Raw genomic sequence first — 26,523 nt, forward strand, 5'->3', positions numbered from 1 at the left:
ATCACCAACTCCCGGAATTCACCCAAACTCATGTGCATCGAGTCGGTGATGCCATCCAGCCATCTCATCCTCTGTCGTCCCCTTCTCCTCCTGCTCCCGATCCCTCCCAGCATCAGGGTCTTTTCCAATGAGTCAACTCTTTGCATGAGGTGGCCAAAGGATTGGAGTTTCAGCCTCAGCATCAGTCCTTCCAAAGAACACCCAGGACTGGTCTCCTTTAGGATGGACTGGTTGGATCTCCTTGCAGTCCAAGGAACTCTCAAGAGTCTTCTCCAACACCACAGTTCAAAAGCATCAACTCTTCGGCGCTCAGCTTTCTTCACAGTCCAACTCTCACATCCATACATGACCACTGGAAAAACCATAGCCTTGACCAGACAGACTTTTTTTGGCAAAGTAATGTCTCTGCTTTTTAATATGCTATCTAGGTTGGTCATAACTTTCCTCTCAAGGAGGAAGCATCTTTTAATTTCATGGCTGTAATCACCATCTGCAGTGATTTTGGAGCCCCCCAAAATAAAGTCTGACACTGTTTCCCCATCTATTTCCCATGAAGTGATGGGACCAGATGCCATGATCTTAGTTTTCTGAATGTTAATTTATGTTAGTTTGATTAGGTCCCATTTATTTATTTTTCCTTTTGATGCCCTTGCCTTTGAGACAGAAAAAAAAAATGTTGCAAAGAGAAGTGTCAATTAGTATACTGCCTGTATTTTCTTTTTCAAGTTTTAAAAGTTTCAGGTCTTACATCTTGGTCTTTAATCCATTTGGAGTTTATATTTGCATATGTTGTGAGAAAATGTTGTAGTTTTAGTCTTTTCCTTTTAGGTGTTCAGTATGGTCAACACCACTTACTGAAGAAACTGTCTTTTCCCCACTTCAAGAAGCTATATAAAATCATTCAGAGTAATATCTCTACATGGCCACAGAGGGGCAACACCACTTCAGAGACAATTAACTTTTGTCCCACATACACAGATTCTTCAACTAGCCAGAAATGATCCTTTAAATATCTATTAAATTTTTATCTCCAACTTTGCTTCAATTTACATCTCTGAATCTTATATGTATGTAGGTAGATACCTAAATAGTATCTGTGTATATTTCAGTCTAACAGTTTGAAAAATATGGCTTTGAAAATTAATATTTCTTTCAACAGCATGTTTTATCCTTTGACATTAAGGCCATATTAGTTTCTCTAATATAAATTTATAATGTTTTCACCCAGATACATCCCAGACTCCAACCCCAGAATTCCCTTACCCCATTTTTTACTAAGAAATCTAGTGGTGGTGTAAGTTCCAGTTCAAGCAGCTCCTCCATCAAAACTACACCTTGACTGAGTCCAGAAGTGAGTCCATTATCATTTTCTTGGGTCCATCATATAGAAACACATTTCTCTTTAGTAGCTTTTATCTGAATGTACTTGCATTGGGAGTGGGTTGACTGAAGATTGCTACTTCTGTTTCTTTCTTGAATGAGACCCAAGGATGAACGTTTTAGGCACTAGTAAATATATATTGAAGACATGCATGGATGAATGAATAAACAAAAAATAAAACACACCAAAAATTAAACAAACAATAAAAAAATCCCCTTAGAGAGCTGGAGTAGATGGGATTAGATTGAGGAGTGGGAATGGTTATTATTGTCTCTTGTTAAACTGTGTTGATGTTTTTCTTTGATAGTGTCTGAGATGACCTCTAATACAGAGACCACAAACTCTTAAAAAAATATGAGCCCCTTAATTTCTGTTTCTATACCCTGCTGTGTTGACCTCTAAAGCCAAATTGGTTGTTCACATTTTTGTATTTTACCTGTGAGAATAAGGTGTAACTCAGTATGAGAACTATCAAAAATATTTCATTACTGAATGATCATGGTCCCATATCTTCTGAATTCTGCAGCATTTTCCTAGCTAATCTTATCAATTTGGAGATGAAAGATTCTCCAGAACAAATTATTCCAGTGCTTCTCAATTTATTTTCTCCATGCTTATTTTTGGAGACATTTTATTTGCCTGATTTATATTTTATAAAAAGTATAAATTGAAATTGATCTAATTATATTTTATTAATTCTTAGGATCATGTAAAGTGCAGAAACCCCAAAAGATGGTGTTAAAATGTAAATTCTATCAGGGCAAAAGGACTATGTATCTTTATGTTCTGCTCCATAAGCTTTGCTCGTAATGATATATTATGCCCCTTGTGTATCCTCAATAGACTTTAGTATTTTTAATAAAAAAGAAATGCCCCCTACATACTAATCTTGTGACTTCATGGGAGTCCCTCTCTTTACCCACTGTAAAATAACACTAGTCCTATTAAAACATCAAACTGTCCTGATACATGATTTTTAACCTTGTAGGAGGGGTAAGGAAAAGGAAGAAGGGGATAGTGTGAGAGAAATTCTCACCTGCACTTTATCCTTGTAAGGGGGTCATTTCAGATTCCCAATGAATTTAATTTTCAGTGATTCTAATTCAGCACAGAATGAGAAATACTACTTTTGAGCAAGAGGTTTGAAAGAATGCACTTGTGAGAGGGTGGGGCCTACTGAAAGAATAAAAGCAGGTGTGAACTTAAAGTCAGAGTGCTAGCTGGCTGAGAAGCGCAGAAGAGGAACTTGAGTTGCCACTGAGCAGTGGTGCCAGAAACACTGGACAAGATACTGGGAGCATCGCTTATGATTCTGTGGCTTCAATTGGGCTGTAAGTTGTGGAGTAGAAAACCTAGGATATCTCAATAATTAGGGGGACTGGGAAAACTGGGTTACAAACAAGTTCACGCAGATAGAAACTTTAAGAAATAAACATATGTCTGTGGAACTGATGGCTTTTTATCTCTTTAAGTGGGGGTGAGTGGCCAACAGGAGGAAAAAACTGTCCAAGTGCAGGTGAAACAGAGCCCTTAATCTTTGACAGTCCAGGAAGGAGAGATTTCCATTCTGAACTGTAGTTATGAGAATCGTTTTTTTGACTACTTCCTGTGGTACTGGCAATACCCTTGTAAAGGCCCTGCATTCTTGATAGCCATACCTTCAGTTGTGAATGAAATGGAAGAGGGAAGATTCTCAGGGAAGTTTTCCTCAATAAGAGTTCCAGACATCTCTCATTGCACATCACAACTGCCTTGCCTGGAGACTCATCCACTTACTTCTGTGCAGCAAGCGCACAGTGCTCCCCAGGCACCTGCAGCCTGTACCCAGACCTACAGCCAAGGCTCCAGTCACACCCTCTTGTGTAGAGGAAATGCACACGCAGACACATACAATTTGTTTGTGCATAAAAAGTCTTAATATATTGAAGAAAACTGACTTTATACAGAATTTATTTTTTGACCAAAATGGAAATTATATGGATCAAGTGCAAAGAGATGTCTCTAGACTCCCAAATATTTGATATATATTTAAATCTTATAGCTTTAAAACAAACCTAAGTTTAAAAAAAATTACAATGGATGCTAGAAGATATTTTGAAAGTAAATGTTGGGAGAGCACACTATATAAATATGTATGATGTTGAGCATCTTTTCATGTGTTTGTTAGCCATCTGTATGTCTTCTTTGGAGAAATGTCTGTTTGGTTCTTTGGCCATTTTTTGATTGGGTCATTTATTTTTCTGGAATTGAGCTGCAGGAGTTGCTTGTATATTTTTGAGATTAGTCCTTTGTCTGTTTCTTCATTTGCTATTATTTTCTCCCATTCTGAGGGCTGTCTTTTCACCTTGCTTATAGTTTCCTTTGTTGTGCAAAAGCTTTTAAGTTTCATTAGGTCCCATTTGTTTATTTTTGCTTTTCTTTCCAATATTCTGGGAGGTGGGTCATAGAGGATCCTGCTGTGATTTATGTCGGAGAGTGTTTTGCCTATGTTCTCCTCTAGGAGTTTTATAGTTTCTGGTCTTACATTTAGATCTTTAATCCATTTTGGGTTTATTTTTGTGTATGGTGTTAGAAAGTGTTCTAGTTTCATTCTTTTACAAGTGGTTGGCCAGTTTTCCCATCACCACTTGTTAAAGAGGTTGTCTTTTTTCCATTGTATATCCTTGCCTCCTTTGTCGAAGATAAGGTGTCCATAGGTTCATGGATTTATCTCTGGGCTTTCTATTTTTTTCCATTGATCTATATCTCTGTCTTTGTGCCAGTACCATACTGTCTTGATGACTGTGGCTTTGTAGTAGAGTCTGAAGTCAGGCAGGTTGATTCCTCCAGTTCCATTCTTCTTTCTCAAGATTACTTTGGCTATTCGAGGTTTTTTGTATTTCCATACAAATTGAGAAATTATTTGTTCTAGTTCTGTGAAAAATATCGTTGGTAGCTTAATAGGGATTGCATTGAATCTATAGATTGCTTTGGGTAGAATAGCCATTTTGACAATATTGATTCTTCCAATCCTTGAACACGGTATGTTTCTCCGTCTGTTTGTGTCCTCTTTGATTTCTTTCATCAGTGTTTTATAGTTTTCTATGTATAGGTCTTTTGTTTCTTTAGGTAGATATACTCCTAAGTATTTTATTCTTTTTGTTGCAATGGTGAATGGTATTGTTTCCTTAATTTCTCTTTCTGTTTTCTCATTGTTACTGTATAGGAATGCAAGGGATTTCTGTGTGTTAATTTTATATCCTGCAACTTTACTATATTCATTGATTAGCTCTAGTAATTTTCTGGAAGAGTCTTTAGGGTTTTCTATGTAGAGGATCATGTCATCTGCAAACAGTGAGAGTTTCACTTCTTCTTTTCCTATCTGGATTCCTTTTACTTCTTTTTCTGCTCTGATTGCTTTGGCCAAAACTTCCACAACTATGTTGAATAGTAGTGGTGAGAGTGGGCACCCTTGTCTTGTTCCTGATTTTAGGGGAAATGCTTTCAATTTTTCACCATTGAGGGTAATGCTTGCTGTGGGTTTGTCATATATAGCTTTTATTATGTTGAGGTATGTTCCTTCATGAAAAGATGCTCAACATCACTCATCATCAGAAAAATGCAAATCAAAACCACAATGAGGTACCATTATATGCCAGTCAGGATGGCTGCTATCCAAAAGTCTATAAGCAATAAAGGCTGGAGAGGGTGTGGAGAAAAGGGAACCCTCTTACATTGTTGGTGGGAATTCAAACTAGTACAGCTGCTATGGAGAACAGTGTGGAGATTTCTTAAAAAATTCGAAATAGAACTGCCATATGACCCAGCAATACCACTTCTGGGCATACACACTGAGGAAACCAGATGTGAAAGAGACACGTGTACCCCAATGTTCATTGCAGCACTGTTTATAATAGCCAGGACATGGAAGCAACCTAGATGCCCAGCAGCAGATGAATGGATAAGGAAGCTGTGGTACATATACGCCATGGAATATTACTCAGCCATTAAAAAGAATTCGTTTGAATCAGTTCTAATGAGATAGATGAAACTGGAGCCTATTATACAGAGTGAAGTAAGCCAGAAAGATAAAGAACATTACAGCATACTAACACACATATATGGAATTTAGAAAGATGGTAATGATAACCCTATATGCAAAACAGAAAAAGAGACACAGATGTACAGAACAGACTTTTGGACTCTGTGGGAGAAGGCGAGGGTGGGATGTTTTGAGAGAACAGCATTGGAACATGTATATTATCTATGGTGAAACAGATCACCAGCCCAGGTGGGATGCATGAGACAAGTGCTTGGGCCTGGTACACTGGGAAGACTCAGAGGGATTAGGTAAACAGGGAGGTGGGAGGGGGGATCGGGATGGGGAATACATGTAAATCCATGGCTGATTCATGTCAATGTATGGCAAAAACCACTACAATATTGTAAAGTAATTAGCCTCCAACTAATAAAAATAAATGAAAAAAATATGTATGAGATGCAGCTAAAATAACACATAGAAGGAAATTTATCTTTTTAAATACTTATACAATAAAGAAAAAAGATTGACAAACTACTATCAAGGCTTTCAGGAAAAGATGATAGAAAAGCAAATTAAACACAACAGAAACTGAAAGAAGCAAATAATAAAATGTCCAGTTGGTGAAATACAAAGAAAACTATGGAAATAACCATGAAATCAGTCAGTTCAGTCTTTGCGACCCCAAGACTGCACCACACCAGTCTTCTCTGTCCATCACCAGCTCCCGGAGCTTGCTCAAATTCATGTCCATCAAGTTGGTGATGCCATCCAACTACGGACTAATCTTTCCCAGCAACAGGATCTTTTCCAATCAATCAGTTCTTCACATCAGGTGGCCAAAGTATTGGAGCTTCAGCTTCAGCATCAGTCCTTCCAATGAATATTCAGGACTTATTTCCTTTAGGATGGACTTGTTGGGTCTTCTTGCAGCCCAAGGGACCCTCAAGAGTCTTCTCCAACACCACAGTTCAGAAACGTCAATTCTTTGACACTCAGCTTTCTTGATAGTCCAACTCTCACATCCATACATGACCACTGGAAAAACCAGAGCTTTGATTATATGGACCTTTGTCAGCAAAGTAATGTCTCCGCTTTTTAATATGTTGTCTAGGTTGATCATAGCTTTGTTTCCAAGAAGCAAGAATCTTTTAATTTCATGGCTGCAGTCACCATTAGCAGTGATTTTAGACCCCAAGAAAATAAAGTCTGTCACTGTTTCCATTGTTTCCCCATCTATTTGCCATGAAATGATGGGACTGGGTGCCATGATCTTAGTTTTTTGAATGTTGAGATTTAAGCCAACTTTTTCATTCTCCTCTTACACTTTCTTTAAGAGGCTGTTTAGTTCTTCTTCACTTTCTGCCATAACGGTGCTATCATTTGCATATCTGAGGTTACTGATATTTCTCTCGGTGATCTTGATTCCAGCTTGTGCTTCATCCAGTCTGGCATTTTTGCATGATGTATTCCGCATATAAGTTAAATAAGCAGGGTGACAATATGCAGCCTTGACATACTCCTTTCTGAACTTTGAACCAGTCTGTTGTTCCATGTCCACTTCTAATTGTTTCTTCTTGACTTGCATATAGATTTCTCAGGATACAGGTCAGGTGGTCTGGTATTCCCATCTCTTGAAGAATTTTCCACAGTTTGTTGTGATCCACATAGCTTTGGCATAGTCAATAAAGCAGAAATAGATGTTTTTCTGGATTTTTGTTTGCTTTTTCTATGATCCAACAGATGTTGGCAATTTGATCTCTGGTTTACCTGCCTTTTCTGAATCCAGGTTGAACATCTGAAAGTTCATGGTTCACATACTGTTGAATCCTGGCTGGGGAATTCTGAGCAGTACTTTGCTACTGAGTGAGAAGAGTGCAATCATGTGGTAGTTTGAAAATTCTTTGGCATTGCCTTTCTTTGGGATGGGAATGAACACTGACCTTTTCCAGTCCTGTGGCCACTGCTGAGTTTTCCAAATTTGCTGGCATATTAAGTGTAGCACTTTCACAGGATCATCTTTTATGATTTGAAATTGCTCAACTGGAATTCTATCACCTCCACTAGCTTTGTTTGTAGTGATGCTTCCTAACAAAGGTCCGTCTAGTCAAAGCTTTGGTTTTTCCAGTAGTCTTTGTGGATGTGACTGCTGGTCTATAAGGAAAACTGAGTGCCAAAGAATTGATGCTTTGAACTGTGGTGTTGGAGAAGACTCTTGAGAGTCCCTTGGACTACAAGGAGATCCAACCAGTCAATCCTAAAGGAAATCAGTCCTGACTATTCATTGGAAGGACTGATGCTGAGGCTGAAACTCCAGTACTTTGGCCACTGATGGGAAGAACTGACTCCTTGGAAAAGACCCTGATGCTGGGAAAGATTGAAGTTGGGTAGAGAATGGGGTGATATAGAATGTGATGGCATCACCGTTTCAATGGTCATGAGTTTCAGTAAGCTCTGGGAGTTGGTTATGGACAGGGAATCCTGGCGTGCTGCAGTCCCTGGAGTCACAAAGAGTTGACCACATCTGAACGACTGAACTGAAATGATACATAGTGTGATTCTGCTTAAACAACATTCTCAAAGGGACAAAACATAAAAATAAAAAGGAGATCAATAGTTAGCAGGGTTATAAAGAGTTGCAGGGATGGGGAAGGTATTCAAAGAGGATTTCTTTAGAGAGATGAAACGATTTTGTGTCATGATTTAGTGGTGTTACAAGAACCTATACATATGATAAAAATTCTTAGAGTGATGCATCAAAACCTAAGAGTGTATATGAAAACTGATTTATAAGGTTATGGTATTTTGAAAGAATATTATTAATATAAATTTCTTGATAGATATGTAATTATTATATTAATATATATCTATATTATATAATATGATGCTCTGCAAGTTGCTGTAGTCATTCACAATCTCCTGTCCTTAATTACAAATAATTTCAAGCCTGGGCATTCATTGTTTGTCAGCACTTAGATGTGAAATGGGACAGAAGAGTAAATGTCTCGGATAAATACAAACTCACCTCCCTGCTTCACTCATTCATGAGTTACTTTGATCTTAAATTCCATGAACTTGCCATCTTTTAGACCTTGTCTGTATTTTCTTTTCTACTTGTTTAATTGCCTTAGGTTGTTTTATATTAATTCATCTATTACAACAATGAAACCAAATGGAAGATTGACAGCTACATTCCACACGAACAGGAAACAGTGTACAGAATTTGAGTCACTGTCTTCTATGGTGTTAACAAGTACTAAGTGTCTGCAGTTTGTAGATATTAAGTTTTGTAAGAGTGAGTTATAGCATTATGTCACAGAAAGATCTGGCATGTTTATCTTTATTTTATAAAGAGAAATAATAATGAGCAACTGACAAATGAGACTGAATACTCTGGACCAATGAGACACAAAATGTGCCACAAGGATGATTCTAGGACACATGGTTTAATAAGTACAATTCTACATTTAGAGGCAACAGAATTGAATATCCTGATCTTCCTCAAAGTTTAATACATAAAACTCAATATCAGATTTCAAAAGAATAATATTTTATTCCTGATATAATGTCATTTAAATATAAACCAATTATTAGACTCTGAAATTCAGATGGACTGATTGTTAAAAATCATTTCATGTTGAAGTAATTTTATTGATTGAAAAACCTAAGTAGAGCCCTGCAACTCAGTAAAAAAGAAAAAGGCAGAGATACATTAATTACTTTGGATAAGATTGCTTTTCACCCAAAAAGCCTAAGATCTGTGAATGCTTTAAAATAGTCACTAGATTCTGGATGGAGGAAAGTAAGCATAGGCTAAATTAATGACCAATCTGTAGATTACAAGAAAGTTTTGTAGGCTATACTAAATTATATCTTAAACAGGATGGCAAAACTATTTTACTGAATCAATGTATGTCAATTTGTTTAACCTTCAGTTTCCCTCAGTTCAAACCTCTAATACTAATTTCTTTCCTCATACCCCTTTTCAGGATCTGCCAAACTTAATGACCAGGGAAAGACAAGTAGACAAAGTAAAGGTGTTTGGTGAGCCAGACTTCATCTGTACACAGACCACGTGGTCGATGAACATGACACCCTACTTCCTGTTTGGGGGAGTCACACAGGAACCCGGGTGCTATGTATATGTGCTGCCAGGCACTCAAATACACTGACATCTTAGCTTGAGGCAGAATTAAACAGATTTGTGCAGGGGAATCCACGCCTTATGGCACTCTCCAGTCTGCTCTGGGTGTTCCTGGCCTTCACCTTCTCTGGTAGGGATGCTCCCAAACAAGGGTGCAGTGTTCAGGGTGAAAGGACTGCACACAGGCACGTGGTGCTTCACAGGAACTTGGGGAGGAAAGGAGGACTGGAGAAAAGGAAGTGTTTTATGATTTCAGTTTGGTTTGTAAATATTTGGGTCCAAAATTTCTCTAACTTCTACAGCATTATGTTCACTATTTCAGCTCTGTTTTCTGATTTTTTCCACAGGATCTGGTGTGGCCCAGAAAGTTACTCAAGACCAGCCAGCCATAATCAGTCAAGTGGGGAAGGTAGTCACCCTTAACTGTCAATATGAAACCAGTCGGAATGTGCATGACTACAGCATTTTTTGGTACAAGCAGCTTCCCAGTGGACAGATGACTTACCTCATTCGTCAGTATTCAGAAGACGAGAATGAAAGGGATGGCCGTTACTCTGTAAACTTCCAGAAAGCACATAAATCCATCAGCCTCACCATTTCATTCTTAAAACTGGAACATTCTGCAAAGTATTTCTGTGCTCTCTGGGAACTCACAGTGTTTGAAGTAATAGGAAAAGCTGAACAAAACCCCCAGAACTTAGTAAGAGAGAGTCCCCCTGCTGCAGGACCCCAGCTGAAATGCACAGCAGACCTCAGACAAGAAATGATAGTCTTGTGGTTGCTTAATCTGTGATCTGTATCAGAGGAATTAATTCTACATGAAAGCTTCTTCTATGTCATTTGGATTCAGGTGTCCAGAGAAACTTTCTACTAAAACATTCTCCTCTTGAATTTTTGAATTTAAATCAAACATACAGAACATGTGTAATCTTGTCTAAAGTTATAAAGTAGCTCCATAATAATGTAAAGTGACAGTTTCACTAAAATACACTCATATCACACACCTGGGTCTATTTATTTGGAATCATTATGGAAATAATTTCCTGAATAAGGATTCAGGATTTCTTCTTAGACTTACATCATTTAAGGTGCAATCAGACAAGCAGAACCACCAGTGGTATGGAATAAGAAATTAGTTATAAAGATTAGAACTCAGGCAATTGCTAGATTTGGTGGAAGAGTCTATACAAAGCTATTATCTTCATATCTGGTATTGAGAAAAAATTCATTATTAATTTGCTAGAGTAATAGTTGTAGAACAAAGCTGGAATAGACTGAAGTGTGGACAAACTGTGACTCATAAGGACATATTAGAACCATGAGGATAATGGAACCCACAAGACACACTAAAACTTGTCTACATCTCACCTCCTTCAGTCTCACAGTAGTGGATGACCTGAGGAGAAGTGGGTGTCATTTGACATTATGCTTAAAATTGGCTTAAAGCTCAACATTCAGAAAAATAAGATCATGGCGTCTGGTCCCATCACTTCATGGCAAATCAATGGGGAAACAGTGGAAACAGTGATGGACTTTATTTTTTGGGCTCCAAAATCATTGCAGATGGTGATTACAGTCATGAAATTAAAAGACACTTGCTCCTTAGAAAGAAAAGTTATGACCAACCTATACAGCATATTAAAAAGCAGAGATATTACTTTGTCAACAAAGGTCCGTCTAGTCAAAGCCATGGTTTTTCCAGTAGTCATGTATGGAGGTGAGATTTGCACTATAAGGAAAGCTGAGTGCGGAAGAATTGATGCTTTTGAACTGCGGTGTTAGAGAAGACTCTTGAGAAACACTTGTACTGCAAGGAGATCAAACCAGTCCATCCTAAAGGAAATCAGACCTGAATATTCATTGGAAGGACTGATGCTGAAGCTGAAACTCCAATATTTAGGCCACCTGATATGAAGAACTGACCATTGGAAAAGACCCTGAGCTGGGAAAGATTGAAGACAGGAGGAGAAGGGGATCACAGAGGATGAGATGGCTGCATGGCATCACTGACTCAATGGACATTAATTTGAGTAAACTCCAGGAATTGGTGATGGACAGGGAAGCCTGGTGTGCTACAGTCCATAGGGTCACAAAGAGTCAGACATGACTGAGTGACTGCGTTAAACTGAACTGAACTTACATACACACTTGGCCCAAGACAAAGAGATGATGAGGACGAGATTTGGTGGGAAGTGGAGGTGTTGTGAGTCAACAATAAGATGAAATATCAGATCAGCAGCAACATGTGTGAGTAGCCATAGTCCCTGGAGCCCTGCACCAACCCCCAAAACATAAAAACTCTGGCTGCTTCATCACAACAGCCTTCTAAATGTCACATAAATTTCTTTTGTGGCCAACCCTGAGCCAGAACAATACAGGAAGCACATTCTGGGAAAGATTTCCAGTCAGTTAAGGTAGCTCAAAACTGCTACAATACTCTTTAGGTTAATTTGGCAGCCATCTGTACTCTTTTAACAGCTTTTGAATAAAGAAGACAGCAAAACTATGCTTCTTGCTAATGTTGTTTTTGCTGTTCAGAAACTAAGTCATGTCTGACTTTTGCAACCCCATGGACTGCAGCACAAGGCCTCCTCTATTTTCCACTATCCACTAATTTGGTGATACCATCCAACTGTCTTATCCTCTGCTGCCCTCTTCTCCTTTTGCCTTCAACCTTTCCCAGCTTCAGAGTCTTTTCAAATGATAGGCCTCTTCTCATCAAGTGGCCTAAGTGTTGGAGTTTCAACCTCAGCATCAGTCCTTTCAATGAATATTCAGGGTTGATATCCTTTAGGATTGGCTGGGTTGATCTCCTTGCAGTCCAGGGGACTGTCAAGAATCTTCTCCAACACTACAATTCTTGCTAATATGATGCAGTAATTCCTCATTCAACCCAAAACATTCTAAACATATCCTTCAAAGATTAGAGCAAGTTCACCTATCCATTTGTGGGTGATGTTACTTTCTCTTCTAGCTAAGCCACACTCTGCCACTGAATCCTGTATCTTCACTACTGAGATATAATAAGATATAACATTGACTTATATTAGCATATCTTCTTACCACATGTAGCAAATGCGAGAGGGGAGTTAAAATTTAATATATAATGTAATACATAAATATATTTATATAAAAATGAAAGACAAATTTTCATAAGTATTATTGCTCTTATTTCTGCAAATGACCACATGGTTATAGCAGGTATTTATAATGACCTCTTCCATTACCCATCCTATAACCTCTTTGCTCATAGCAAGCACTTCCATTCACTGCTATACTTCACTTCCTATAAAGCAATCTCCTTATTCAGGAGCAATGCTATGAGGAAACTCATACATTTGAATAAGGAATTCTACAGGTCCACCACTCTGGTTTTGGCAGACATTTGCAAGCCGTTGTATCCTGGGAAACATCATTAAAATGATATCTAATCATATTAGAAGCAATAGAAGCCACCAAAGCAGAATATTTTTTAAAGAGCTTAAAGAAAACAAGCAAAATATCCAAGCTAGTTTCTTATGAACATCAATGTATATTTCTTAATTCTGAGTTTGTTATAAATCACTGCCAAGAGTTTTGAAAGTCAATGCACAGAGTGATAAACTGTATTTGCAATGCATATTTCTGAAAAAGGACTCAAATGCAGAATATGTTAGAAGTGCCTTTAAATCAATAAGAAAACAGATAATAAAGAATGGCAAAATCTTGGAGATCCAACTCAAAAATAAGATATCCGATAGCTAATAAATATATTAAAACCTTAATATTATTATTAATTAGGGAAATGAAAATAATACCGTATCTCGGCATTCCATCTGGGTCCTTTCAATACTCTGAGTGTATCAATGTGGCTAAGAAAATATGACTCCAGGAAATAGGGAGAGCTAATGACTGTCTCCAGGAAAATAAGTGATTAAGTGAATTTTCTCAAAGCTTCCATCATTGAACTGATGTGGAGAAAAGAGCAAACAGTAACAAGTCACAGACCTGGACATTGAAGGAGAGGTAGGATTTACTGGAAAAAATAAAGTTGGTATTTACCCAGCTTTAGTCAATGTGAGGCACTGTGGTTTGAGTTTCAGATTCATTATCTAATTCAAATATCAAAACCCTAAGAGATAGGTTTTATTGTTTTCTTTTCTGTTTTCCATTTATTTTTATTAGTTGGAGGCTAATTATTTTACAATATTGTAGTGGTTATTGCCATACATTGACATGAATCAGCCATGGATTTACATGTGGGCCCCATCCCGAACCCCCCTCCCACCTCCCTCCCCACCCCATCCCTCTGGGTCATCCCAGTGCACCAGCCCCGAGCACTTGTCTCATGCATCCAACCTGGACTGGCAATCTGTTTCACACTTGATAATATACATTTTCAATGCTGTTCTCTCAGATCATCCCACCCTCGCCTTCTCCCATAGAGTCCAAAAGTCTGTTCTGTACATCTGTGTCTCTTTTTCTGTCTTGCATATAGGGTTATTGTTACCATCTTTCTAAATTCCATATATATGGGTTAGTATACTGTATTGGTCTTTATCTTTCTGGCTTACTTCACTCTGTATAATGGGCTCCAGTTTTATCCATCTCATTGGAACTGATTCAAATGTATTCTTTTTAATGGCTGAGTAATATTCCATTGTGTATATGTACCACAGCTTTCTTACCCATTCATCTGCTGATGGGCATCTAGGTTGCTTCCATGTCCTGGCTATTATAAACAGCACTACGATGAACATTGGGGTGCAAAACAAAACAACTTTGGGAAATGAGTCGTACCTTTCCTAATTGTGGAAAGCTTCTTTACTTTTTATAATCAGCCTGTGTGTTGCATTTTAGAGGGCTGCTTAAGAGCAAGGTCTGGACTATGGAGAAGCACTTGGCCCCAGAACTGGGCGGCTGAATGTCTCAGTGGTGGTGACATTACTGTTTTAAACTGGACGCTAAAGGAAACTAAGAAAGAAAATGCCCAAACATAGATTCAACTGTCCCAGGATCAGTAAATGAGGAAAGCATCCACTAACTAGTTAACAGTGCCGGATGCTTTAGTTAGTTTCATATGTAATAGTGTGCTGGGAAAAACAAGGGCTACAATGAGATCTCATTCCTTAAACACCCCAAGCTTGTTTCCCTATCAAGTTCCATGCCCCTTGTTTTCCCCTCTCTTCTGTGATGCTTTGTGGTTGTTTAGTCACTAAGTCGTGTGTGACTTAACTTCTGTCCATGGGATTTCCTAGGCAAGAATACCAGAGTGGCTTGCCATTTCCTTCTCTATGGGATCTTCCAGACCGAGAGGTTGAATCCACCGGAAAGTGGATTCTTTACCACTGAGCCAGTGATGCTATCCTCCCAAATATGAACATGATGCACTTCTGAATTCCTTCATGTTTCAACTCAAATGTCACTCCTTTGTGAATCCTTTGTCTAAATCTCTTTTTCCTTCCTGAGAATCGGACTCTAGCACACTGGATGCAGCAAGAATGAAAGCTGACATACTGCCACCTGGTGTCCTGCTCAAACATTTTGTGAGGCTTTCTCTGGCTTCCCTGCTCCCTTCCAGTGATCTTGCATTAAATTGTGGGGAAGCCTAATCACAATAGGAGCTGCCAAGGCTGAGCCAGGCAGTAAACGTCCCAGTGCAGAAATCAAGAGGGAGAGGATTCAGGAAAACTGGCTGTTTGTTTTTGTTTTTTCTTTTGCCTGCCATATGGGAAAGTGATTGATTCCAAGTGACAAATACAACACATGCGATGATTATGGCTGCCGAGTTATAGGCTACCTTGGATAGAAAGTTTGAAATTGTTGCACAAGATAGATTTTTCTCTATTAAGTCAAATTGCATTTACTGCTCTGTCCTTTCTTGTAGTATAGAAATATCCTGAGAAGTCGGAGCAAGAGTCAATTATGAAAATGCTAATACACAGTAGTAGCAAACACAGGTTGGTCTACTCTTTCTCTGTTATATTATGATACCCATTCTCTCAATATAATACCTTATATTTAAGGTAGTTAACATCAGTTAATGGGAACTGATTTCCAAGTAACAGTAAGAAACATGATAGACCACTGATGCTTCTGATAACACATGAAATCTGCTGTGTAAACTGTTAAACAAACCTCAGAAAATATTGAGCTTTATCTTGTAGATAGACTCGTCTGGAATTTCATGCCATGGCTTCCTATCCTCCAAGGTCTTGTACATTTCCACAGCTGGTTGAGAGCCTGTGACAGAGAAGGTGTTGCACTCGGTGATTCGCATGTGTGTTCACAGTTCTTACTGGAACCTCTCAAAGTTGTGTCCACCCTACTTTAGGAAGACAGTGGAGCAAAGTGCTTCAGACCAAAGACTTAGATTGTGTTTCTAGATATAGCATTCATTAGTTGTGTGACGTTGGGATTGTGACAGTAATTTTTATGCTTAATTTCCTCATCTCTGCACTGTGGTTATTGATAGAATTTACCATGCAGGCTTCCGATAAGAAGTGAATGGAATAATGAATGCCAGTGCTAAGCCCAGTGCCCAGCAGAAAGATACTGGCTACTTAGAGAAATACAACTGAATATGAGACAGTTTCAATACCTTGTCTGGTATTGCAGAATAAGTGTCAGAGTGGAGCCCTCCCTCCATACCTTACTTAAAGCAGATGCCCTTTCTCATCCCAAGAGTCACTCTCTATCTTAACACAGTTTTGTATTGTCTTTAAAGTGCTTATCACTATTTAAAATTGTCTACTTCTAAATAGGAGACATTAATGATACTTTTCAGATATTCCTGTATTAACTGTAACTGCATCTCTTTTCTTAGGAAGGTAAGTCAGGAGTTAGCTGTTGAGACCTTCCAATCCTGTTTCTCTTTTCAGAACATGACTTAAGTTTCAGTATTCATGAGCTTCCCTGGTGGCTCAGACAATGAAGAATCTACCTGCAATGTGGGAGACCTGGGTTCTACCTCTGAGTTGGGACGATCCCCTGGAGGAGGGCATGGCAAGCTTCTCCAGTATTCTTGCCTGGAGAATCCCCAGGGACAGAGAAGCCTGGTGGGCTGCAGTCCGTGGGGTCAAGGGTCAGACACGACTGAGTGACTGAGCTCACAGGTGGAAGGCACGGCTCTGATTTTAGCACCCACCCCATACTGTTTAGGCGAGATGAGATGAGATGGTTAGATAGCACCACTGAGTCAATGGACATGAATTTGAGCAAACTCAGGGTCATAGTGGAGGACAGAGGACACTGGCGTGCTTGGGGTCACAAACAGTCGACTTAGCGACTGAACAACCATGCTGTTTCCTTTGCTTATTTCAGTTGTTCACTGGAAAGAAGGTTTTGCAGTCAATCTGCACTACTGGATTGCCAAGAAGTAGATTTAGATTCTGAACAGTCTTAATTAATGCTATCTTGTACTAATCAATTTTCCTGGATGCATTTTACTTTACCAACTGCATATTGAGCTCACAGATAATGCTGCTTTTATAATTTTCGAAGGTCCTATGGGAAATTGTGGTCCCCAAATCATTGTTTAAATAAATATGTGCATGTTGAATTAAACTAACATTCTTCCTGGACTGTAACAGATAAGACAGAACAAAATTCTTATTTATTTGTAAGCAACTCTATTGAGGTATAAGTGACATTCCCTAATAGTCATCCATTTTGAATTTCCAGTTTAACAATTTTTAGTAAATTATCCTTCATCCCCAATTATAGTTGTTCTTTATTTCCATGCTTGGCCCCATAGCAACCACTGACCACATTTATAACTTTATAAGTTCCTTTTGTGAATATTTCATATACATGAAATCATTCAATATGTAATCTTGTGTCTGGCTATCATTCCTTAACATAATTTTAAAAATTATTTATCTTGTAGCATACATTAGCATTTCACTCATATTTATTGATGAATAGCAATTCACTGGCAAATGAATTACATTTCGTTTATCCATTCACCAGATGTTGCACATTTTGGTGCTTTTAGGAGGAATAACCACAAAGTAGTTTCCCAGTATTTTTAGAATATACCTTTGCTAACACTTACACATTTACTGAGCATCACAAATGTAGGTGGTGTGGCAGATTCCAAACACTGTAGACTATTTAGCCAGATAGACATGCGTTGTGATTCTTACTATGCACCTACCATATGTGTGGTCTCAAGTTAGTTACTTGATCTCTTTCAGCTTTAGTTTTCTTGTTTCTAAGTTGGAAATAATATCTCTATTGCATAACTTTTCTATTAGAATGGTGTGCATAAAGATAGCTTAATACACAGCATTTGTGCACATTTATAATTTGGATTTGAAAGTTTATAAATTTTATTGAAATTTTATGTAAAAGATTCCTAACCAAAGTGTGTTTCCTGCCATGTTTGCAATCCCAATCTCTTTAAAGTTGAATAACAGCAGCCGATCATAAGGCAACCCAATTCTGAAAGGTTGTCAGCTCTCTTTGCATTGTGAGCTCGTGAGAGATATCCTCAATGTTTCTGAAGTTGGTCTCAAGAAAGCAGCGTTTGATCCCTCCTTGAACCACAGGAAACTGATTCTAGGGCAGAAGTGGTGTATTTCTAGCACATGTATGTGTCCTCCTCTCTGACTGGCTGAGCAACAAGATGCAGAATCCTTATTACCTGAAGCAGACCGTTCCCCAGATCTAGGCTGTAGAACTTTCCATGTTGAGGATACTTGATCAGAATAAATGGAGAGGAGCACTTTTCTAGCCTCATTACTGATCCTATGGCTTCATCTTGGTCGTAAGTCCAGGGGCTGCTGAAGACATTCTGAGCAGTCTGGGGTGGTGATGGGGAAGGTGGGGGGCGCATTCAGGCACCTCCAGGTTCTAATATTTGGAAATGTGAAGACAATGAATACTCTGTAGATAAGTCAGTTTCTATGTGTGACCTTGTCTTTCCGAACAGGAGTGAGCAGCCTCTTGACTGTGGAACAGCGTCCTGCCTTGCTGTGGTTCAGGAAGGAGAGAGCCCCAATTTCACCTGCAGTTCCCCTTCCAGCTCTTTCTATGCATTACACTGGTACAGAGGGGAACCTGCAAAAAGCCCCAAGAACATGTTTGTAGTGAGTGTAAATGGGGGTGAAAACGAGCAAGGACGAGTGAGAGTCACTCTGAACACTAAGGAGGGTGACAGCTCCTTGTACATCAGAGGATCCCAGCCTGAAGACTCAGCCACATACCTCTGAGCCTGCACACAGTGCCCCTCAGCTCCCTGCAGCCAAAGCTGTGCCTGCTGCTGCTCTGGGACCAGCGCTGAGGAAGAGCCATGTGTGGGTTGGAAAAGGGAAAGTCAATGAACTACAGTGTTTTCAGTAATGCGGGGGAAGTGGAACCATAGATTAACAGGTATTCCAGTCACTGTAGTTCCCTCAACTAACTAGACTGTACTGAACATCACTAACGTGACTCCCACCAGTATATTGGCCATGTCATTGAGTCAGATCTCTAGCCTCTTTTCCCATGATTTATAATGCACTAAATGATTATTCAAAGATATCAAACAAAATAATGTGGTTCAACTAGGTCAACATTTAAACTCCACTGTTGCTACATCCTAAGAGCTAGACCTTCTATGGTGTTTCTTCACATTCATGAATGAGACATGGACACACCTTCTTCTCACACACCTGGCAAGAAAATCTGCATGTTTTATACCAGACCAGTCAATTATGCCTCATTAATTCATTGGAGAGATTTTGATTTTGGTTTAGTTCAACCTTCTCACTGTATGGGCATTTGTATTTCATTTCTTCTCATATGAAGCTATTTGCATTTTTAAAACCCACTTTTGATATCTGAAAGGAGCATTGATAGGGGAAGTCCACCACTGTCTCCAGAGAAACCTGTATGTGGGTCAAGAAGCAACAGTTAGAATCAGACATGGAACCACAGACTGGCTCAAAATTGGGAAAGGAGTATGTCAGGGCTGTATATTGTCACCCTGCCTATTTAACTCTATGCAGAATAACTCATGCAAAACCCTGGGCTGGATGAATCACAAGCTGGAATCAAGATTGCTGGGAGAAATATCAATAACCTCAGATATACAGATGACACCACGCTTATGGCAGAAAGCCAAGAGGAACTAAAGAACCTCCTGATGAGGGTGAAAGAAACTAAAGAACCTCTGATGAGGATGAAAGAGGAGAGTGAAAAAGCTGGATTAAAACTGAAAATTCAAAAAGCTAAGATCATGACATTCAGTCCCATCAGTTCATGGCAAATAGGGGAAAAGTGGAAGCAGTGGAAGATTTTATATTCCAGGTCTGCAAAATCACTATATGGTGACTGTAGCCATGAAATTAAAGGATGCTTGCTCCTTGGAAGAAAAGCTATTACAAACCTAGACAGTCTATTAGAAAGCAGAGACATCACTTTGCTGACAAAGATCTGTATAGTCAAAACTATCATTTTCCCAGTAGTTGTGTATGGATGTAAGAGTTTGACCAAAAAGCCTGAGCATTGAAAACCTGATGCTTTCGAGCTGTGGTGCTGGAGAAGACTCTTGAGAGTCCTTGGACAGCATGTAGATCAAAATCGTCAATTCTAAAGGAAAACAACCCTGAATATTCTTTGGAAGACTGCTGCTGAAGCTCCAATACTTTGGCCATGTAATGCGAAGAGCCGGCTCATTGGACAAGATCCTGATGCTGGGGTAGATTGAGGGCAGGAGAAGATGGTGACAGAGGATGAGATAGTTGGATGGCTTCACCAGCTCAGTGAACATGAATTTGACAAACTCTGGGAGATAGTGAAAGACAGGGAAGCCTAGCATGCTGCAGTCCATGGGGCCTCAAAGAGTCGGACACAACTTAGTGACTGAACAACAGCAACAACTTAATATGCAAACCCCTGAAAACACTCATCAAACTTGAATGGGAAGAAATTCAACCCTGGTAAGAACGAGGAGGAAATAGGGCATAAGAGCCTCAAGATGGGATTTGTTCCCACTGCTATCCTCCAGGGGGTGATGTTGCATAAATTGGAAATGTCACCTCCAACAAAAGTTCCATTTCACTCCTATGAGCTTCTGTATCTCGGAGCTTAGTGAGGTACACATTTGAACAGGCTCAACACCAGGAACAGTCATTGTCAAGGAAGCATTTCTTCCTGATAGTCACTATAATTTGCTTAAATAGGGATCTTTTGAATCTCAGATTTCCCTGTAATAGGATTCAGCACACTCTGGCACATTTCTTCTGGCTCCTTAGGGAAAATCTTCCACAATATGGCTCCCAGCTTCTTTTGGGCACAGTCAGGTTCTCCACCACCCTTCGCCTGTTGGGAATGCTCTTCATAGGGAATCAGTAACATTATATTCCATGCTCTTTCCTCTATAGAACAAACCAGTTCTGGTTGAAATATGAATAGAGACATTGTCTTATTAAAGGCAGATTTGTCCTGGTCTCACTGATTCAGCACTAATGTTGCAGAACGAACTGGAGGCCAGTCAGTGACCTGCCTGACAATCACATCACTGGCTCTAAAGGGGCCCCCTGATGTGGAGGTGCAACTATTCCTACCTCCAGTGTACTTCCTTATCTCTTCTTGTATGTCCAGACAATAGAATATGAAGGGGGAAAAAGAGGCTTTGTTTATCCAGTGGTCACCTATAACGGGCATTCTAGGTTAAGTACATTTTTGTGGCAAAGTTCCAACTGACCCTCTCTGGTTGCCCATCTCTTCTTTTCTCTCTTCTAATTCTATTTCTCTAATATCCACTGTGTGGCCAATGATAATTATTATTACTTTTATTTTTCTACACTGTTTCTCACAGTTCCTTTAGTCAACATTTGCAACCATCTCGAACTGTCCATCTGATCCTGAGTCTGCAGATCACTTCAGTTTTACTTCAGTGAAAATATGCAAGTCCTCATTTTCTATCCCCTTTACCTCTAAATCCATGTACAGGGAACCATTATTAATCATAGACTCTGAGAAAAGGCACAGAATTGATTTTCATATGTTTTAAAAAATACTTATTGTTCTTTTAAAATAACCTACTAGAGCTAAAAAGCAGAATACAAATAACAATAATCAACAGCTAAAATATATTTAGTGTAAAATAGATAGCTAGTGGGAAGGTTCAATAAAACAGCTGGAGCCCCTACTGGTGGTCTGTGAGGAACTAAAGGGTTGGGAGGAAAAGGACAGGGAGGCTCAAGAAGGATGGTATATATGTGTATATATAACCATGACTGATTTGCATTGTTGTATAGCAGAAATTAACACAAGAATGTAAAGCAATTATCCTCTAATTTAAAAAATAACTAAATAAAATATGATGTATTTAAACCTGAAATTTTATTCAAAATTTATTTTTATTTTAAAATTATATATGTTTTAATAAAAAGAAAATAATTTACAATTCTAATTTCAGTGCCCATCTAGAGATTAAAAATAATATAACTCTTTATGTAGGTTCAGTCTAGAATAAGTATATATATATAATTTAAAAATGAAAGTGTTTAATACTGAAAAGTATTCCAGCCAAGACTGTTACGAATACTGTGCTGATTCGTGAGCACCCTTCAGAATCACAGGTGAGTACACAGGAGATGCCAAAAAAAAAAAAAAAAAGGATCCTGAGAACTGAGAAAATATTTCATTATGCAAGAATCTTCTGCATCCTTGCCATCTGAGACTAAAACTATAGCTAGATAATTAATTTTTCTTTTCTTTTCCCTAAAATCCTCCACAAATTCCAAATCAGAGTCTGCCTTCACTGCAATGTTGTTAGAAAAGGACCCTCCGGTCCTAAAATAGTGACCTTTCTATTTTCCACTCCTCTCCACTCCTCTTCAGCCCATTCTGAAAGGTTGAGTTGGGAGGGCGGGGCTTCCTGTCACAAAGTGAGGGCCTGAGCAGGACTTGGTGGGTGAGCTGATTGGCTGCAGGAGAGGAACATTTCTACAGCAGCTTATGACACACCCTCCCTCAGGGTTTAGTATCTGACAGTGAAAATGTCTCAGTAAGAAGAGGAAGCATCATGAAGAGGCTAGCAGGCACTGTGCTGGGGCTTTTGTTTGCCCAGGTTTGCTGTGAGTTGGGGCTGACCCACAGGGAGTCTGAAGGATTGAGCAGCTGCTGTATTGTTCAGGGAAGGAGAGGAACTGCCAAGTCCTGCAGACTTTCTATCCTTCTCTTCATCTATGGGAGTTGTGTGTGTGTGTGTGTGTGGGGGGGGGTCACTTCCACGATTTTGTCAGAGTTACAGTGACCTTCTCCTGTGACTGTTTCTCTGTTTCTCATCAGGTGTGCGAGGGGTGGATGTGGAGCAGAGTCCCGCAGCCCTGAGTCTCCAGGAGGGAGCCAGCCACGTGCTGAGGTGTAATTTTTCTGCCTCTGTGAACAATGTACACTGGTATCTTCAGAACCCTGGAGGCCGCATCGTCCACCTGTTTTACATTCCTTCAGGAACAAAGCAGGAAGGAAGACTAAATGCCACCACAGTCCGCAAAGAACGCCGCAGCTCACTGCACATTTCCTCTTCGCGGACCACAGACTCGGGCACTTACTTCTGCGCTGCGCAGCACGGTGCTCCCCAGGCACCTGCGGCCTCTACACGAACCCTCCGGGGCTCAGCCCCTCCTCCAGCCCCAGTCACACCGTGGGCCCCACAGGGCATTCGCAGTGCTGATTGTCTCTTACCTGCACTGGTAGAGTTTAATCACGGGCATTTTCCACCTACAGATTGTGAACTTCGGTCTTTGTCTTCCTTTCTCAACCTGTATCTCCTTCTGCACTAGAGACTTCTAACTTGGAACTAGCAGAATAGCCGATAAGAGGACAAAATAAATAAATATTCAACCATAGTATGCTGAACTCAAAAGTGGTAAAAAGTGAGAAGAATTCAGAGAAAAAAATAACTCCAATAAAGTTGTTATCCTGATTAGTTAGCTGTCTCAAGAATGTTCAGATCTGCCTCACCAGAATGTGTCCCAAAAGACACTTGCATCATCCCATCCTACGAGTGCAGCAAAGTGAGCAACAACAATAAACCTTACTCAATGTTTAGTATGAGCTTAATAACTTAGAAGAAAATTATTCTGGATGCAAGAAATCTTAAATCTATTTCCATAGTCAAGGTCTTGGAAGAGTTGATTCCTTCTTGAGATCTAAGGGATACAAGATCCATTTCCTCACCTTTTTTAGCTTTTGAAGGCCAACTAAATTCTTTGGTTCATGACTCCTCCTTGAATCACTAGAACTTCTTGCTTCCCTCACCGTAGCTCCTTCCTCTTTTGGAGTCAAATATCTTTCTGTCTCTGTCCTATAAGGTATAAAAAATATTAAACAGAAATCTCAGTTAAATAGAGTTGGGAGACAGGGGGAACTCTCATGACCTGTGGACATAGTGGAGGGCAAAGGTAAGATGAAAGATGCCTCTTATTTCCTAGCAAGGATTCAGTCAATGAAAAGCCATGGGCTCTTGTTTACTGCAGCCCTCTCAGCTTCCTTTTTCAATTTACATTGTCTTAAATTCTTTTCAACGTCTTACAGTTTTCAGAGAACTGGTCTTTCACTTCATTGGTTAAATTTATTCCTAGGTATTTTTGATTCTTTTTGATTCAACTAGAAATTGGATTGCTTTCTTAAATTCTTAATAATAGTTATTATTAGTATATAGAAATGCACAAATTTCTGTAGATTAATCTTGTATCCTGCAACTTTATCTTGTAATCAACTTTCTTCATTGTTTATATTAGTTTTTTTTGGTGGCGTCTTTACAATTTTCTATGTAGAGTATTATGCTGTCTGTAATTAGAGACAGTTTACCTCTTTCTGTTCAACTTGGATGCCAATTATTTCTTTTTCCCATGTGATAACTGAGACTAGGACTTCCAGTACTATGTTAAATAGAAATGGTGAGAGTTGCATCCTTGTCTTGTTACTGATCTTAGAGAAAAAGATTAAATTTTTTACCATTTAGTATGATGTCAGCTGTAGGTTTGTAACAAATGGTCTATTATTTCGAGGCATGCTCTCTTTATACCAAATATATTGACAGTTTTTTCCATGAATGTTAAATCTTGTCAAAATCATTTTCTGCATCTACTGACATAGTCATGTAATTTTTATCCTTTATTCTGCTAACCTGGTATATCACCTTGCTTGATTTGTGGATAGTGAACCATCGTTGCACACCTGAAATAAATCTCTTGATCATGATGCATGATTCTTTCAAGTTTTGTTGAATTCAGTTTGCTACTATTTTGTTAAGAATTTTTGCATCTATATTCCTCAGAAATATAAGCCTGAATTTTCTTTTCTGTAGAATCTTTGTTTGATTTTGGTGTCAGGATATTGTAGGCCTCAGAGAATGAGAGTGAGAGCATTTCCTCATCTTTGATTTTTAGGGATAATTTGCAAAGGGTGAGTACTAATTTTCCTTTAAATATTCAGTTGAATTTCTTCTTGAAGCATATGGCCCTGGATTTCTGTTTCTCAGGAATTTTTTGATTACTGGTTCAACTTAATTACTAGTAATTGGTCTGTTCAAATTTTCTTTTTCTTTCATATTCCATCTTGGAAGACTCTGTGTGTCCAGGGATGTATTGCTTTTACAGTCATATTTATAGGTTCCAGGCAATAGGACTTGAATAACTTTGGGTGTCCTTTTTCAGGCTACCACATTTATTATGGCAACTCTGGCTATCCGTTTTCCACCCCTCCGGCACTTGCTGTTATCTGCTTGTTTATTTGCCTAGTGACTTGATTATTTCAGGTAAGTTAATGTTTCCCATACTGTACAGCCTATGATGTTGTTCCTCAAAGGATATAGTCTTGGGTACATTCTCAGACATCCTAATGCAGTAGTGGGTTAGCAAGGCTCTTTAACAGTCTTTTTCTCTAATTTCTATGCTAGACTATATGCTTCTGTTTGTATTCAGTTCAGTTCAGTTCAGCCGCTCATTTGTGTCCGACTCTCTGCGACCCCATGAATCGCAGCATGCCAGGCCTCTCTGTCCATCACCAACTCCCAGAGTTTACTCAAACTCATGTCCATCGAGTCAGTGACACCAGCCAGCCATCTCATCCTCTGTCGTCCTCTTCTCCTCCTGCCCCCAATCCCTCCCAGCATCAGGGTCTTTCCGAACGAGTCAACTCTTCTCATGAGGTGGCCAAAGTATTGGAGTTTCAGCTTCAGCATCAGACCTTCCAATGAACACCCAGGACTGATCTCCTTTAGGATGGACTGGTTGGATCTCCTTGCAGTCCAAGGGACTCTCAAGAGTCTTCTCCAACACCACAGTTCAAAAGCATCAATTCTTTGGCACCTAGGCAATAGACTCCACTAATCGCTGGCTGATTTTTTCCAACAATGTTATGAAGCCATAAATTGTTCCCAGGACTCATCTAATTAAATCAAGCCTATTTACAGAGACAGCCTTTGAAACTTTTCTTTGAGATCTTCTGACCAGAGAGGACTTTTCCTAGCTCTCCCCTTTCCTGTACTTTCTGTTAAGATTTTAAGTTGATGTCTATGAATTAAATTAACTTGTTGCTTTCATTGAGTTGCCAGCCTCCTCTTAATTGTTTACCCTAAGCATTTCCATTGTTTTCAACAGCACCCTTAAACTTGGGCTTCCCAATGATGGTTTCAGATAAAGTCTTCTCAAAGGGAGACCTCTGTTTTTACAGCTGCTTCTCTCTGTGGGCACAACACCTGAGCCACTGCTCTGGACCTGTAACAAGGGACAGTTGGCTGCTTGTCTCAGAGTGACATCCCTGTGTTATGAGAAGTGTGATGGAAGGGAGCAGTAGCCTCTTGTCTTCTTGGCTTGTCTTTGCCAGCATGAAATCACCACTCTATGAGCTGGGATGAGAGCGAGAGGACCCAGTATTCTCAGTCCACCATGCCTGACACAGAACCTCTGTGCTGTAAGTGAGGTGAGAAGTGGCCATAGCGCTGTCAGCTTTTCTTGTTTGTAACACAGTTTCTGTAACACAGGCCTGGGGGAGGTAAGG

The 26,523-nt window shown here is 39.4% G+C and overlaps 1 pseudogene and 2 gene segments (V, D, J or C); all 3 read left to right on the plus strand.

Moving 5' to 3' along the window:
- Window positions 1-9,624: 9,624 nt before the first annotated feature.
- Window positions 9,625-10,336, plus strand: LOC133067058 (T cell receptor delta variable 1-like). The segment is given in 2 exon segments: window positions 9,625-9,673; window positions 9,891-10,336. Coding segments are annotated over 2 exon segments (495 nt in total).
- A 7,901-nt stretch (window positions 10,337-18,237) lies between these two features.
- On the plus strand, window positions 18,238-18,737 carry LOC133067397 (T cell receptor alpha variable 24-like; annotated as a pseudogene).
- Window positions 18,738-22,433: 3,696 nt separating this feature from the next.
- Window positions 22,434-24,216, plus strand: LOC133066543 (T cell receptor alpha variable 22-like). The segment is given in 2 exon segments: window positions 22,434-22,592; window positions 22,807-24,216. Coding segments are annotated over 2 exon segments (546 nt in total).
- Window positions 24,217-26,523: the final 2,307 nt, after the last annotated feature.

The sequence above is a fragment of the Dama dama genome, chromosome 12, assembly GCF_033118175.1.
Source record: "Dama dama isolate Ldn47 chromosome 12, ASM3311817v1, whole genome shotgun sequence".
NCBI classification, from domain to species: Eukaryota; Metazoa; Chordata; class Mammalia; order Artiodactyla; family Cervidae; genus Dama; species Dama dama.